Below are 12,478 nucleotides of genomic sequence, written 5' to 3'. Positions count from 1 at the left end.
TCGAGTCGCCGCTATAGCTCAGTGGTAGAGCACTGGTCTTGTAAAGCAGGGTCGTGAGTTCAATCCCACTGGTGGCAGTGCATGCTTTTTTATTCACTTATTTTATCTGAGTGTAATTCAAGCACTACATAGCTGAATCATTTTGTGCGCCACGTCGAGTCGCCGCTATACCTCAGTGGTAGAGCACTGGTCTTGTAAACCAGGCGTCGTGAGTTCAATCCTCACTGGTGGCAGTGCATACTTTTTTATTCACTTATTTTATCTGAGTGTAATTCAAGCACTACATAGCTGAATCATTTTGTGCGCCACGTCGAGTCGCCGCTATAGCTCAGTGGTAGAGCACTGGTCTTGTAAACCAGGCGTCGTGAGTTCAATCCTCCCTGGTGGCAGTGCATACTTTTTTATTCACTTATTTTATCTGAGTGTAATTCAAGCACTACATAGCTGAATCATTTTGTGCGCCACGTCGAGTCGCCGCTATAGCTCAGTGGTAGAGCACTGGTCTTGTAAACCAGGGGTCGTGAGTTCAATCCTCACTGGTGGCAGTGCATACTTTTTTATTCACATATTTTATCTGAGTGTAATTCAAGCACTACATAGCTGAATCATTTTGTGCGCCACGTCGAGTCGCCGCTATAGCTCAGTGGTAGAGCACTGGTCTTGTAAACCAGGCGTCGTGAGTTCAATCCTCACTGGTGGCAGTACATGCTTTTTTTTTCACTTATTTTATCTGAGTGTAATTCAAGCACTACATAGCTGAATCATTTTGTGCGCCACGTCGAGTCGCCGCTATAGCTCAGTGGTAGAGCACTGGTCTTGTAAACCAGGGGTCGTGAGTTCAATCCTCACTGGTGGCAGTGCATGCTTTTTTATTCACTTATTTTATCTGACTGTAATTCAAGCACTACATAGCTGAATCATTTTGTGCGCCACGTCGAGTCGCCGCTATAGCTCAGTGCTAGAGCACTGGTCTTGTAAACCAGGGGTCGTGAGTTCATTCCTCACTGGTGGCAGTGCATGATTTTTTATTCACTTATTTTATCTGAGTGTAATTCAAGCACTACATAGCTGAATCATTTTGTGCGCCACGTCGAGTCGCCGCTATAGCTCAGTGATTCCACTTCCGGCCACCGAGCGTGACGGACGTGCGCATCATGTGCTCCAACGGAGCGGTATCAGCGGCCCAGCTTGGCCGTGGAAACAGGTTTGCTGGCTCGAGTGACCAGGATTATGAAGTTATTTTGCCGCGGCTACCAACAGGTCGAATTGTTGCAAATACGCTGTTTTTACACGCTGACGTCAGAGCAAGGCCCTACAAGGTCGAGGATTTTCGCGACGCACTGGTTCGCTTGGCACTGCTCCCCGAGGTTGTCGCCTTGGGGGCGTACCAGATGAATCACATCTGGGCTATCACGTTCAAGAGTGTTGACGGAATGAAGAAGCTTCTTTCAGTCCGTGAAGTGACTGTTAAAGAACGACGGTGCATTGTCATTGATCCCGACGACCAGGACGTGAGGATGAAGATCCACTGGATTTTGTACAACGTGCAAGACGAAGATGTGCGAACAGCCTTTGCACCTTACGGAACGGTGACGGAAGTCGCCAAGGAACGCTGGCGCGTTCAGGGAGTCATGGACAAAGGTTCGTCAACGCGTTGTGTGTCTTTGAAGATGAAGCCTGGAGTCACAATTGATGACCTGCCTCACCAGCTACGCATTGCTGGAGAGCAGGCCCTCGTTGTAGTTCCTGGAAGAGCCCCGCTTTGCCTAAGGTGCCATACTTCAGGACACGTCCGACGGGAATGCAAAGTTCCCCGTTGCAGTCAGTGCCGTCGCTTCGGGCATGACCAATCGCAGTGCGTCAAAACGTACGCAAATGTGACAGGGCACATGAGAGGAGAAGACGACTCTGAACTTCTCATGGATGCGGACGAATCCGAGGAGGCAGCGAGAACAGCAGAAAAGAATACGCCGCAGGCAGCGCCTAACGCCGTCAAGGGGGGCGTGGCAGTGACACAGACTGAAGGCCAGACCACTGCGTCGAAGCAGGCTGTTGTAGCCCCGAAGATTGACGCAGCGGAGCGAAGCACAAGTACTGCTACGGAAGCAGTACATGGAAAACCTCAAGAGGAGGGAGAAGGCATGGACGTCGTCCAAACAAGCACGAGTAGTGCTCCAGCAAAGAGGACACACGACAAGGCCTGTGTCGAAGAGGTTCAGCATCCTTCTGCGAGTACCGACGAACCACCCCCCAAATCGGGAGGGCAGCGCCGGCCGACGTTTCGCCCGAAGCCCAACATCCCGCCGGACAAAAAGCCGGCGAAGACTACACCGACGTAGCAACCATGGCTGCCTTCTGGCTTGACAAGGAACGAGAGGCGACCCACAACGGGACTACGGCGGCCAGCGCGCTGAGGCTGCGCCAGCCTGCTGCAGAACGCGAGCACGCCTCTTGGGTGGGCTCGAGAACTCTTGTGAAGGGAAAATTGCTGAGCTTCACTTCTCGGTGTATTAAGGCTGAAGGTGAGCACGAAGCCGTTCGGCCTATTTAATTTATCGCGCAAATGGCAGGCAGAACAGAAGCAGCACTTAAATTTGCCACCTTTAATGTAAGGGGACTGGCAGCGAGGCGGCGTCAGTATCAATTAAGCCGCCTCCTGCTTGAGAACGATGTGGACGTAGTGGCAGTGCAAGAGACCAAGGTGGAAAGTGAAGCTCAGACGAACCGCATGGTTGAGCCTTTTAGAAGCCGTTACAATGTATGCGTCAGTCATTCTGTTGGTACGTCAGGAGGGTGTGCCATTTTAATTCGAAATTCTTTAGGTGTTATTGAAGAATCTGTTACAGTTTTCAACACCGGCCGTTTTGTGATGTGTGATTTTTCGTATCTTGATTTACAGTGGCGCGTAATGTGTGTGTATGCCCCAAATAAGGAAAATGAGCGCAAAGCTTTCTTCGAAATGGTTCAGCCCTATCTGAAGTCTCCTAGATACATTATTCTGATGGGTGACTTCAACTGCGTATGCATGCCCGAAGACAGAGTTACTAACGCGACCATTCGAAACCAGAGCTCTTTACTTTTGAACGCAATTGTCCTGGAGCACAATTTAGAAGACGTCGGTAGTGCTCTGTCAGAAGGTGCCCGTCTGCAGTTCACACATTTCCAACAAGGAAGTCATGCAAGACTTGACAGGGTTTATGCGTCTGCTGGCCTGGTCCCAATGTGCAGTGACTACTTGATTAAAAACGTTGCGTTCAGCGATCATTGCATGGTAATGGTTACAATAGGAACGAAGACCAAAAGGTCGAAGTTCAACTGGGAACTATGGAAATTTAATATAAGGCTTCTTGAGGATGAACGTTTTGTGTTTAAAGTAAAAGAAAAAATAGACTGTTTGCAAACGGGTGATCAGAGGGACGTTATTGGGAAATGGGAACATTTTAAAGAAGAAATAAAAATGATCGCTATAGAAAGAGCGAGTGCGCTGCGTCAAAGCAACAAGGCAGACGAAAAAGAATTTCAGAGCCGCTTAGATTTGCTGCTGAGGTTGGAAAGTGTTCAGCCGGGCCAGTACGAAAAAGAAATAAAAGAGACAAAAAATACGTTAGAACTGATGGATAAAGAGAAATATAAAGGAGCGGTCATACGCGCACGTGCAGAACGGTTGTGGTTTGGCGAGACGCCGACAAAGCGGTCCCTGTGCGACGAAAAACGATAGGCAGTAAAGAACGATATAAAAGCGATAGAGTACAAGGGCGAAATGGCTCGTGACTCTAATACTATTCAACGTGCGTTTGTTGATTATTACGAAGGACTACTGGGTCACGAGTCACGTGTTGAAGAAGGCCTCGCGGCGGAGTTCTTGGCACTGATGCCTATCTTAGAGGATGAAGTCAAGCTGGGGCTCGAGGCATCAATTAGTGCAGCGGAAGTAGAGCGCGCAATCGACGAGTTAAGCTCCGGAAAATCACCTGGTCCCGACGGGCTGGGCGCAGCTTTTTACAAAGCGTTTAAGTCTGACATGGCGCATATTCTACACAGCGTAATTCAAGAAACATACGAAAAGCAGATGATGCCTCCGTCCTTCCGAAGAAGTCACATCGTCCTAGTACCGAAGAGTGAAGACCCGGTTAAGAGATTGTCAGTCAAAGGGTATCGGCCCATAAGTCTCACGAATGTGGACTATAAAATATTCATGAAGGTTCTGGGCAGAAGGTTGCAGAATGTCATAAAAGCTATTGTAGGCCAGCACCAAACGTGCGGGATTAAAGGACGTACGATAACGACAAATATTCACGTAGCACGGAGCATATTAGAATGCTGCGATGCTTTTGATAAACGTGTAGCCATGTTGCAACTGGACATGGAAAAGGCCTTTGACCGCGTCAACCACCATGTTCTGTTTTGTATCCTCGAACACGTGAATGTCGGCAGAGTGCTCTTGGAAGGTGTCAAAATGGCATATGCTGGTTGTACGGCAAACCTTATTGTTAATAAGCAGCTGAGTGAAAGTATCACAGTTCGTTCTTCCGTGAGGCAAGGGTGCCCATTGTCTCCGTTGTTGTTTGCACTGTATCTCGAACCTTTTTGCCTGAAAATTATATCAAACGAAAAAGTGCGTGGCTTCACGATGTTGTCCACTGAAGTTAAAGTACTTGCGTATGCGGATGATATCGCCATATTTTGCGAAGATAGGGAAAGTCTAACTGAAGTGGTGAAGGACGCGGCTAGGTTTTGCAAAGCCTCCGGAAGTGTGATAAACTGGGAAAAGTGTTTTGGTTTCTGGCACGGAAAATGGATTATGCGCCTGAAATGTTTGAGAGCGTTCAGTGGGCAACGTCACCTGTCAAATACTTGGGAGTGCCACTAGACCAATATCAAGAACCTGCAAAATATTGGGAAGCGGAAAATGAGCGCACACGCGAATGTACGCACAAATGGGGTGGCCGCGATCTTTCAATTTTCGCTCGGGCCACAGTATGTAACCTCTTTTTGGTGGCCAAGGTATGGTATGTGCTGCAGGCACTGTGTATGTCACGGACCAGCGTCCAGAGATTGCACCGGGCTTTCGCAGTGTTCATTTGGGGGTCGAGTTGGGAGCGGACAAGTCGCACAAATCTATTTTTGTCCGTTGGAAAGGGTGGCCTAGGTTTGGCTCATTTGTTTCTTAGGCAACTTGTGTCAAGATTTATGTTCCTCCGAGACCAAAAAGATGCTTTCCTGCGTACGGTAATGCAAATTTGCTTGAAAGAGGCACTGCCTGAATATGTTGTATCATCCAGCCCTGTGAAACATGTACGGGTGCGGGGCTTTCTTTGGGAGGTTGTGCGCGCTTTTCAGTGTTTGAAAGTTCGCTTTTCTGCACAGTATCTTGCTGATGTTAGAAGGAAACAACTTTATAAAGACCTCATTGATACTATGTTGCCTATACCTTTGTACCGTTCCATATACTGTGTTGGCTCTGAAGGGAATGTACTTAAGAGAGTGAAAAAGATGTTGGTGCGGCCCTCAATGAAATCATTCTTCTTTCAGCTGCACACTGGCACACTGCCCGTGAAACCATGGCTACAAGAGAAAGGAATATTTGTCCCATGGTCCACAAATTGTCTAATCTGTAGAAAACCGGAGACTATAGATCACATGTTCCTTCACTGCACAGACGCTGTATTTCACTGGGACGTCTTGCAGCGAACTTTAAAAAAGCAGCTTCCAATATCACCTTACGGCATAAGATTTCTATCGGTAGATAGCGGTGACGAAGTGCCGTGGGACATGTTTATGCTTATCAGCTTACACAGTATATGGAAAAATCGAATGGCGTTTAGGCATGAAGATGAAATTATTCTCCCTGTACGAGAGTATTTCATTGAAAATGTGTCTTATGTAAGAGATGTGTTTAAGGCTCAAAAAGAACAGCCGGGATGGCTCCCATTAATGGATGACCTCGCCAAACTGAAACGCTTTTAATCCTTCGGTGTGAGCTGGCTAGTGCACCGCTCGCATCTTTTACTTGTAAAGCGATATTAGTGTTTTGTATGTCTTTCGTTGTCATGTACCAAGAAGGTAATAAAGAAAAAAAAAAAGCCGCTATAGCTCAGTGGTAGAGCACTGGTCTTGTAAACCAGGGGTCGTGAGTTCAATCCTCACTGGTGGCAGTGCATGCTTTTTTATTCACATATTTTATCTGAGTGTAATTTAAGCACTACATAGCTGAATCATTTTGTGCGCCACGTCAAGTCGCCGCTATAGCTCAGTGGTAGAGCACTGGTCTTGTAAACCAGGGGTCGTGAGTTCAATCCTCACTGGTGGCAGTGCATACTTTTTTATTCACTTATTTTATCTGAGTGTAATTCAAGCACTACATAGCTGAATCATTCTGTGCGCCACGTCGAGTCGCCGCTATAGCTCAGTGGTAGAGCACTGGTCTTGTAAACCAGGGGTCGTGAGTTCAATCCTCACTGGTGGCAGTGCATACTTTTTTATTCACATATTTTATCTGAGTGTAATTCAAGCACTACATAGCTGAAACATTTTGTGCGCCACGTCGAGTCGCCGCTATAGCTCAGTGGTCGAGCACTGGTCTTGTAAACCAGGGGGCGTGAGTTCAATCCTCACTGGTGGCAGTGCATACTTTTTTATTCACATATTTTATCTGAGTGTAATTCAAGCACTACATAGCTGAATCATTTTGTGCGCCACGTCGAGTCGCCGCTATAGCTCAGTGGTAGAGCACTGGTCTTGTAAACCAGGGGTCGTGAGTTCATTCCTCACTGGTGGCAGTGCATGATTTTTTATTCACTTATTTTATCTGAGTGTAATTCAAGTACTACATAGCTGAATCATTTTGTGCGCCACGTCGAGTCGCCGCTATAGCTCAGTGGTAGAGCACTGGTCTTGTAAACCAGGGGTCGTGAGTTCAATCCTCACTGGTGGCAGTGCATACTTTTTTATTCACATATTTTATCTGAGTGTAATTCAAGCACTACATAGCTGAATCATTTTGTGCGCCACGTCGAGTCGCCGCTATAGCTCAGGATTCTGCTTGCGGCAGCCGAGCTGAGCGGGCAGCAGAATCATGGGCTCCAGTGGAGCAGCGACAGCGGCCACTTCTTGCCGCGGATCCAGGCTAAACGACGATAAGGATTATGCCTTTATTTTGCCACAACTGCCTAAAGGACAAGTGATTATTTACACCGTCTTTTTGCACGGTGATGTTCGCGCCAGACCTTATAAGGTGGAAGATTTCCGAGACGCCCTTCTGCCGACGGGCCTGCTGCCTGATGTGGTATGCATAGGGGCGTACCAGATCAACCACGTCTGGGCTGTGACCTTCAACGATGCGACAGCCACAAAGAGGCTTCTGGACCTTAAGGAACTCCAAGTGAAGGGACGACGGTGCGTCATCGTTCACCCGCAGGATCAGCAGGTGAAGCTAAGGCTTCATTGGCTGCTGTACGGCGTTGCCGACGAGGACGTTCGGACGGCATTCACGGCTTTCGGCAAAGTGAAGGAGGTGAGCCGGGAGCGGTGGCGTGTCGAAGGCATGGGAGCGAAGACCTCAACCACCAGGACCGTCATTCTGAAATTGAAAAGCGGCATGAAAGTGGAGGACCTGCCCCATCAAATCCGCGTCGGCGGCGAGTTGGCCTTGGTCGTCGTGCCCAGTCGACCGATGCAGTGCCTGCGCTGCCACGGCACGGGACACGTCCACCGTGAATGCAGAGTCCCCCGCTGTACCTTATGCAGACGTTTCGGCCACGTCGACGCTGACTGCGTAAGATCTTATGCCACTGTAACAGGCCCAGTAACTTGCGACGTTGCGGCAGAGCACGTCATGGACGTGGCAGAGGCGGAGGACGCTGCTAAAGGAACTCTAGACACGGTCCCGGCAGCGCAGCCAGTGGGACGACGAGTTCGGCCGTAGACAGCAAGGTGGCTGAGACTACCCTGAAGCCGAGTGGAACGGTACAGGTCGCGACCGCTATGGGCCCGTCTACGCGGAGCAGTAGTGAAGACCTGCTCGACAACGGCACGACGGCGATGCAGCAGGACGACGCTGTCAAAGACGGCGACCGGACTGCGACTCTTGGTGCCCCAGTCAAGCGACGCCACGACCAGACTAAGGACCGCAACGACGGTGCGACCAGCACCAGCGAAGGGCCACCGACAAAGACACCTCTTGGGAGACGGACGAGCTTGATACCGAAGCCGAATGTCCCACCTGAGAGAAAGCCTGCGGACAAAGTGCCGTCCACAAGCAACGCCGGGAAACCGGGAGGTCCCGGAGGCGGCTAGCCGAGGGCTAGTCGTGAACGGTAAGCACCATGCTCCGGGTCTACTTTTCTCTTTAGCTCAACATGGTTCAGATACCGTCCCTTAATATTGCCACTTTAAACGTGAGAGTGTTGGCGACTAGTCGTAGGCAAAGTCAGGTCCTACGGTTGGTCACTGACCACGATGTCGACGTACTAGCCGTCCAGGAAACTAAGGTTGACGGGGAGGAGGAGACCGGGAGCATGGTGCGCCGTTTCACGACCAGGTATTTTGCGGTGGTAAGCCATGCGTTAGGCACGGCTGGGGGGTGCAAGCTTTTTGTGAAGAAACTGCCTGGACTGCACATTCAAAGTATTTTTCTTGTCAGTCTGGAAGGCTGGTTTTTTGTGATATTATTTGTGTGATGTTGAGTTCCGCGTCATATGTGTATATGCGCCGAATTCAGTAGATGAGCGCGCCCTTTTCTTTTCGAACCTTTCGCAGTATGTTCGATGCGATAAGCGCGTTATGCTGCTAGGAGACTTCAATTGTGTAATGAGCGCTAGAGATAGAGCCAATAATGCTGGTGTGCGGGACAGAAGCAGTGAAGTCTTATCAAAACTAATTAGTGAAAATGAACTCGAAGACGTTTTTGAGTGTCTGGAAGGGGGGCGTTATGTGACTTTTACACGTTTTCAGGGCAGTAGCAATGCGCGGTTAGACCGAATCTACATTTCGCTGGATACAATTCCAAGATGCCACGGTTATTGTGTAGTACCCGTATCTTTCTCAGATCATTGTCTCGTAAAATGTAACGTTGGTATAGGGGAAAGCAAACATGCGTTTAATTGGGGGATTTGGAAAATAAATGCCTTGTTATTAAATGATGAATCTTTCGTAAAGGGAGTACGGGATGCTGTTAATGAAATACGCGAAGATGCAGCTGAAACAATAGCAGAAATGTGGGAATGTTTTAAACAAAAGGTTAAAATGAAAGCCATAGAAAGGTCCAGTTGTCTTATGTTTGAGAGGGAATATAAAGAAAAGGGTTTGCGAACACTACTTCAGCAGCTGATAACGCTTGAGTGCAGAGAGCCTGGTCTGTACAAAGACGATCTGAGGAGCGTCAAGGAAAAGCTTGAACAGTTCGACAAAGAATGTTACCAAGGTGCCATCGTGCGAGCAAGAGTGGATGCTCTAGCGACAGGGGAGACCCCCATTAAAAGGGCGCTCGGGTTAGAGAAGGCTCACGGACGACAAAACCATGTCGATAACCTTTTAATCAATGGAGCCGTTGTTGGCGATAACGAGAGCAGAGCCCACGCCTTCTTCTAGTACTACCAGTCGCTCTTTGCATTTGAGGAAGCGAATTTAGAGGGTTTCAAAGCAGACTTTCTGCACCGCATGCCGCGTTTGAGTGATGAAGCTAAGGAGCGATTAGAAGGGAAAATAATGGAGAGGGAAGTCGAAAAGGCAATCGAGGACTTGAACTTGGGCAAGTCACCGGGACCAGATGGACTCAGTGCTGCGTTATATAAGACATTTAAAAGAGAACTGGCCCCTATATCAGTAGGAGTATTTAATGAAGCGTACGTGCGGAAATCGTTGCCACCTTCTTTTGGGAAAGCGCACACCATTCTAATTCCGAAGAACGATAAATTAGATAAACTGAGACTCGTATCACACTACAGGCCCATATCACTAACAAACATTGATTATAAGATATTTATGAAGATTTTAGCGACTAGACTTCAAGGCGTAATAAAGGAAATCGTCGCAGACCATCAAACTTGTGGAATCAAAGGGCGATCAATTTTTTCGAACATCCATAAGATGCGGTGTGTGCTCGAGTGCGGTGACGTCACTGCTGGCGGCGTTGCAGCTCTTCAGCTTGATCTTGAGAAAGCGTTCGATTGTGTCGCCCATGTTATTTTGTTCGCCATACTGTATCATGTTAATGTCGGTACCATCATCACTGAGGGCGTGGCCTTGGCGTACCAGAACTGCACTACAAGGTTAATTGTTAACAAGTCTCTGGGGGCCCCCATTAACATCATGCGTTCAGTGCGCCAAGGCTGTCCCCTCATTCCTCTGTTATTTGCTATCTACATAGAAGCAATGTGTCTAGCCATCACCGCAAATAACAATATACGTGGTTTTAGGTTAGCAGAAACCGAAGTGAAGCTGCTAGCGTATGCTGACGACGTTGCAGTATGTTCCACAGACGAACCAAGTGTGACTGAAACAATGGCTGTAGTAAAACATTTCTGTGACGTCACGGGCAGCAGAGTCAATTGGGGCAAATCTCTCGGGCTGTGGCATGGGGATTGGTTTTCGGCACCGGAGTACTTCGCTAATGTCAAGTGGGTGAAAACTCCGACAAAGTATCTTGGTGCTCCCCTCGATAGGTACAAGAGCAGCGATGAGTACTGGAGGAACCAAAGTAATGAAACGAAACAAAAAGTGGACAAATGGACAAGCACTAACCAGTCTATTTTTTCAAGGGCAACAATTTGTAACATGTTTTTTATAGCGAAGTTATATTATGTTATGCAAGTGCTGCATTGTTCTAGAGCAAATGTGCAAAGGCTGCACAGAATGTTTGCGGTCTTCATCTGGAGTTCATCATGGGAGAGATGTAGCCGAACAAATTTGTTCAGAAGGGTGAAGGACGGGGGTGTGGGCTTGGTGCATCTTTTTGTTCGACAACTTGTCAACCGCGTTTTGTTTTTTCGAGATGTGCGCGATCCGTTTCTGCGCACCGTATGTCAGGTCAGGTTGAGCGACACATTGCCGACACATGTTGTTAGTACGGCAAGCATGACCGGAAAACTTCGAGGTTATTTTAAGGAAGTGGTCGACAGCGTTTCCTGTCAGTTCGTTTTTCAAGTGATTATCTGTTTGAAGTTAAAAGGAAAAAACTGTATAATGGTGTGTGCGACATTGTGTTCCCAGTGCCGTTATACAGAACCATATACAGTGGAGGGCCAGCACAAGACGTCCTTAAACGGGTGAAACGAATGCAGGTGCCACCAGGGGTTAAAACCTTCTTTTTTAAGCTCCACACAGGAACGCTCTCTGTGAAAACGTTTGTGGAAGAACGAGGCTGTCTTGTGCCGTGGGGATCCCACTGCTTGATCTGTCAGAAGCCTGAGACCATTGACCACGTTTTCTTGCATTGCTGGGCGGCTGTTTTCCTTTGGGACGTGTTGAAGCGAACGCTGAAAAAGGAGTTACCGGTGGACCCCCGAGGGATCAGGTATCTGCCAATTAAGGATGAGGACGGAGTACCGTATGATCTTATTATGCTGAATGCCCTCCACTCTATATGGCGAGCTCGCATGGCCGGGTACCACTGCGACACCGACGCTCGGCCAGCGCGTATGTATTTCAGAGAGTGTATGTCCTCATTTATTGAAATGCACAAAATGCAAGAGTGTGTACCGGATTGGCTGTCGAGGCTCGAACCTCTGACAGTCATGAAGGAATTTTAATTTAACAACGTCAGTCCTATGAGGATTGACGGCTTTCTAGCGCTTCTTTTTTTCTTGACTTCCTTTTTCTCTTGCAAGAGGCTTGCATCTGTGTCATGAGTGTGAAATTCATATGTGCGTTGTTATATTGAAAACCGCTAATAAATATAAAAATAATATAAAAGTGGTAGAGCACTGGTCTTGTAAACCAGGGGTCGTGAGTTCAATCCTCACTGGTGGCAGCGCATACTTTTTTATCACATATTTTATCTGAGTGTAATTGAAGCACTACATAGCTGAATCATTTTGTGCGCCACTTCGAGTCGCCGCTATAGCTCAGTGGTAGAGCACTGGTCTTGTAAACCAGGGGCCGTGAGTTCAATCCTCACTGGTGACAGTGCATAGTTTTTTATTCACATATTTTATCTGAGTGTAATTCAAGCACTACATACCTGAATCATTTTGTGCGCCACTTCGAGTCGCCGCTATAGCTCAGTGGTAGAGCACTGGTCTTGTAAACCAGGGGCCGTGAGTTCAATCCTCACTGGTGACAGTGCATACTTTTTTATTCACATATTTTATCTGAGTGTAATTCAAGCACTACATACCTGAATCATTTTGTGCGCCACTCCGAGTCGCCGCTATAGCTCAGTGGTAGAGCACTGGTCTTGTAAACCAGGGGCCGTGAGTTCAATCCTCACTGGTGACAGTGCATACTTTTTTATTCACATATTTTATCTGAGTGTAATTCA

The 12,478-nt window shown here is 47.9% G+C and overlaps 2 protein-coding genes and 15 non-coding genes across 17 annotated transcripts; all 17 read left to right on the top strand.

The window, feature by feature from the left end:
• Positions 1-161: 161 nt before the first annotated feature.
• TRNAT-UGU (transfer RNA threonine (anticodon UGU)) lies at positions 162-233 on the top strand. Its single transcript has one exon. It is a non-coding gene; the product is annotated as a tRNA-Thr (tRNA).
• An 84-nt stretch (positions 234-317) lies between these two features.
• TRNAT-UGU (transfer RNA threonine (anticodon UGU)) lies at positions 318-389 on the top strand. Its single transcript has one exon. It is a non-coding gene; the product is annotated as a tRNA-Thr (tRNA).
• An 84-nt stretch (positions 390-473) lies between these two features.
• Positions 474-545, top strand: TRNAT-UGU (transfer RNA threonine (anticodon UGU)). Its single transcript has one exon. It is a non-coding gene; the product is annotated as a tRNA-Thr (tRNA).
• An 84-nt stretch (positions 546-629) lies between these two features.
• TRNAT-UGU (transfer RNA threonine (anticodon UGU)) lies at positions 630-701 on the top strand. Its single transcript has one exon. It is a non-coding gene; the product is annotated as a tRNA-Thr (tRNA).
• An 84-nt stretch (positions 702-785) lies between these two features.
• Positions 786-857, top strand: TRNAT-UGU (transfer RNA threonine (anticodon UGU)). The gene has a single exon. It is a non-coding gene; the product is annotated as a tRNA-Thr (tRNA).
• An 84-nt stretch (positions 858-941) lies between these two features.
• Positions 942-1,013, top strand: TRNAT-UGU (transfer RNA threonine (anticodon UGU)). Its single transcript has one exon. It is a non-coding gene; the product is annotated as a tRNA-Thr (tRNA).
• Positions 1,014-1,136: 123 nt separating this feature from the next.
• Positions 1,137-2,352, top strand: LOC139048127 (uncharacterized). The gene has a single exon (XM_070522628.1). The coding sequence runs from the start codon at positions 1,155-1,157 to the stop codon at positions 2,337-2,339; it is 1,185 nt and encodes a 394-aa protein (XP_070378729.1). The 5' UTR covers positions 1,137-1,154; the 3' UTR covers positions 2,340-2,352.
• A 2,426-nt stretch (positions 2,353-4,778) lies between these two features.
• LOC139047904 (uncharacterized) lies at positions 4,779-5,967 on the top strand. Its single transcript, XM_070522079.1, has one exon. The coding sequence runs from the start codon at positions 4,795-4,797 to the stop codon at positions 5,965-5,967; it is 1,173 nt and encodes a 390-aa protein (XP_070378180.1). The 5' UTR covers positions 4,779-4,794.
• Positions 5,968-6,083: 116 nt separating this feature from the next.
• Positions 6,084-6,155, top strand: TRNAT-UGU (transfer RNA isoleucine (anticodon AAU)). The gene has a single exon. It is a non-coding gene; the product is annotated as a tRNA-Thr (tRNA).
• An 84-nt stretch (positions 6,156-6,239) lies between these two features.
• TRNAT-UGU (transfer RNA threonine (anticodon UGU)) lies at positions 6,240-6,311 on the top strand. The gene has a single exon. It is a non-coding gene; the product is annotated as a tRNA-Thr (tRNA).
• Positions 6,312-6,395: 84 nt separating this feature from the next.
• TRNAT-UGU (transfer RNA threonine (anticodon UGU)) lies at positions 6,396-6,467 on the top strand. Its single transcript has one exon. It is a non-coding gene; the product is annotated as a tRNA-Thr (tRNA).
• Positions 6,468-6,551: 84 nt separating this feature from the next.
• TRNAT-UGU (transfer RNA threonine (anticodon UGU)) lies at positions 6,552-6,623 on the top strand. The gene has a single exon. It is a non-coding gene; the product is annotated as a tRNA-Thr (tRNA).
• An 84-nt stretch (positions 6,624-6,707) lies between these two features.
• TRNAT-UGU (transfer RNA threonine (anticodon UGU)) lies at positions 6,708-6,779 on the top strand. Its single transcript has one exon. It is a non-coding gene; the product is annotated as a tRNA-Thr (tRNA).
• An 84-nt stretch (positions 6,780-6,863) lies between these two features.
• Positions 6,864-6,935, top strand: TRNAT-UGU (transfer RNA threonine (anticodon UGU)). The gene has a single exon. It is a non-coding gene; the product is annotated as a tRNA-Thr (tRNA).
• A 5,116-nt stretch (positions 6,936-12,051) lies between these two features.
• TRNAT-UGU (transfer RNA threonine (anticodon UGU)) lies at positions 12,052-12,123 on the top strand. Its single transcript has one exon. It is a non-coding gene; the product is annotated as a tRNA-Thr (tRNA).
• An 84-nt stretch (positions 12,124-12,207) lies between these two features.
• On the top strand, positions 12,208-12,279 carry TRNAT-UGU (transfer RNA threonine (anticodon UGU)). The gene has a single exon. It is a non-coding gene; the product is annotated as a tRNA-Thr (tRNA).
• An 84-nt stretch (positions 12,280-12,363) lies between these two features.
• Positions 12,364-12,435, top strand: TRNAT-UGU (transfer RNA threonine (anticodon UGU)). The gene has a single exon. It is a non-coding gene; the product is annotated as a tRNA-Thr (tRNA).
• The last annotated feature ends 43 nt before the right edge of the window (positions 12,436-12,478 follow it).

Source organism: Dermacentor albipictus, chromosome 7, assembly GCF_038994185.2.
Source record: "Dermacentor albipictus isolate Rhodes 1998 colony chromosome 7, USDA_Dalb.pri_finalv2, whole genome shotgun sequence".
NCBI lineage: Eukaryota > Metazoa > Arthropoda > Arachnida > Ixodida > Ixodidae > Dermacentor > Dermacentor albipictus.
The sequence above is the reverse complement of the archived record's forward strand: the minus strand, read 5'-3'. Positions and strand labels throughout refer to the sequence as shown.

Excerpts from the sequence above, each read along its gene's own strand:
- LOC139047904 (XM_070522079.1), top strand. The coding sequence starts at position 4,795 with ATGGATTATGCGCCTGAAATGTTTGAGAGCGTTCAGTGGGCAACGTCA.
- LOC139048127 (XM_070522628.1), top strand. The coding sequence starts at position 1,155 with ATGTGCTCCAACGGAGCGGTATCAGCGGCCCAGCTTGGCCGTGGAAAC.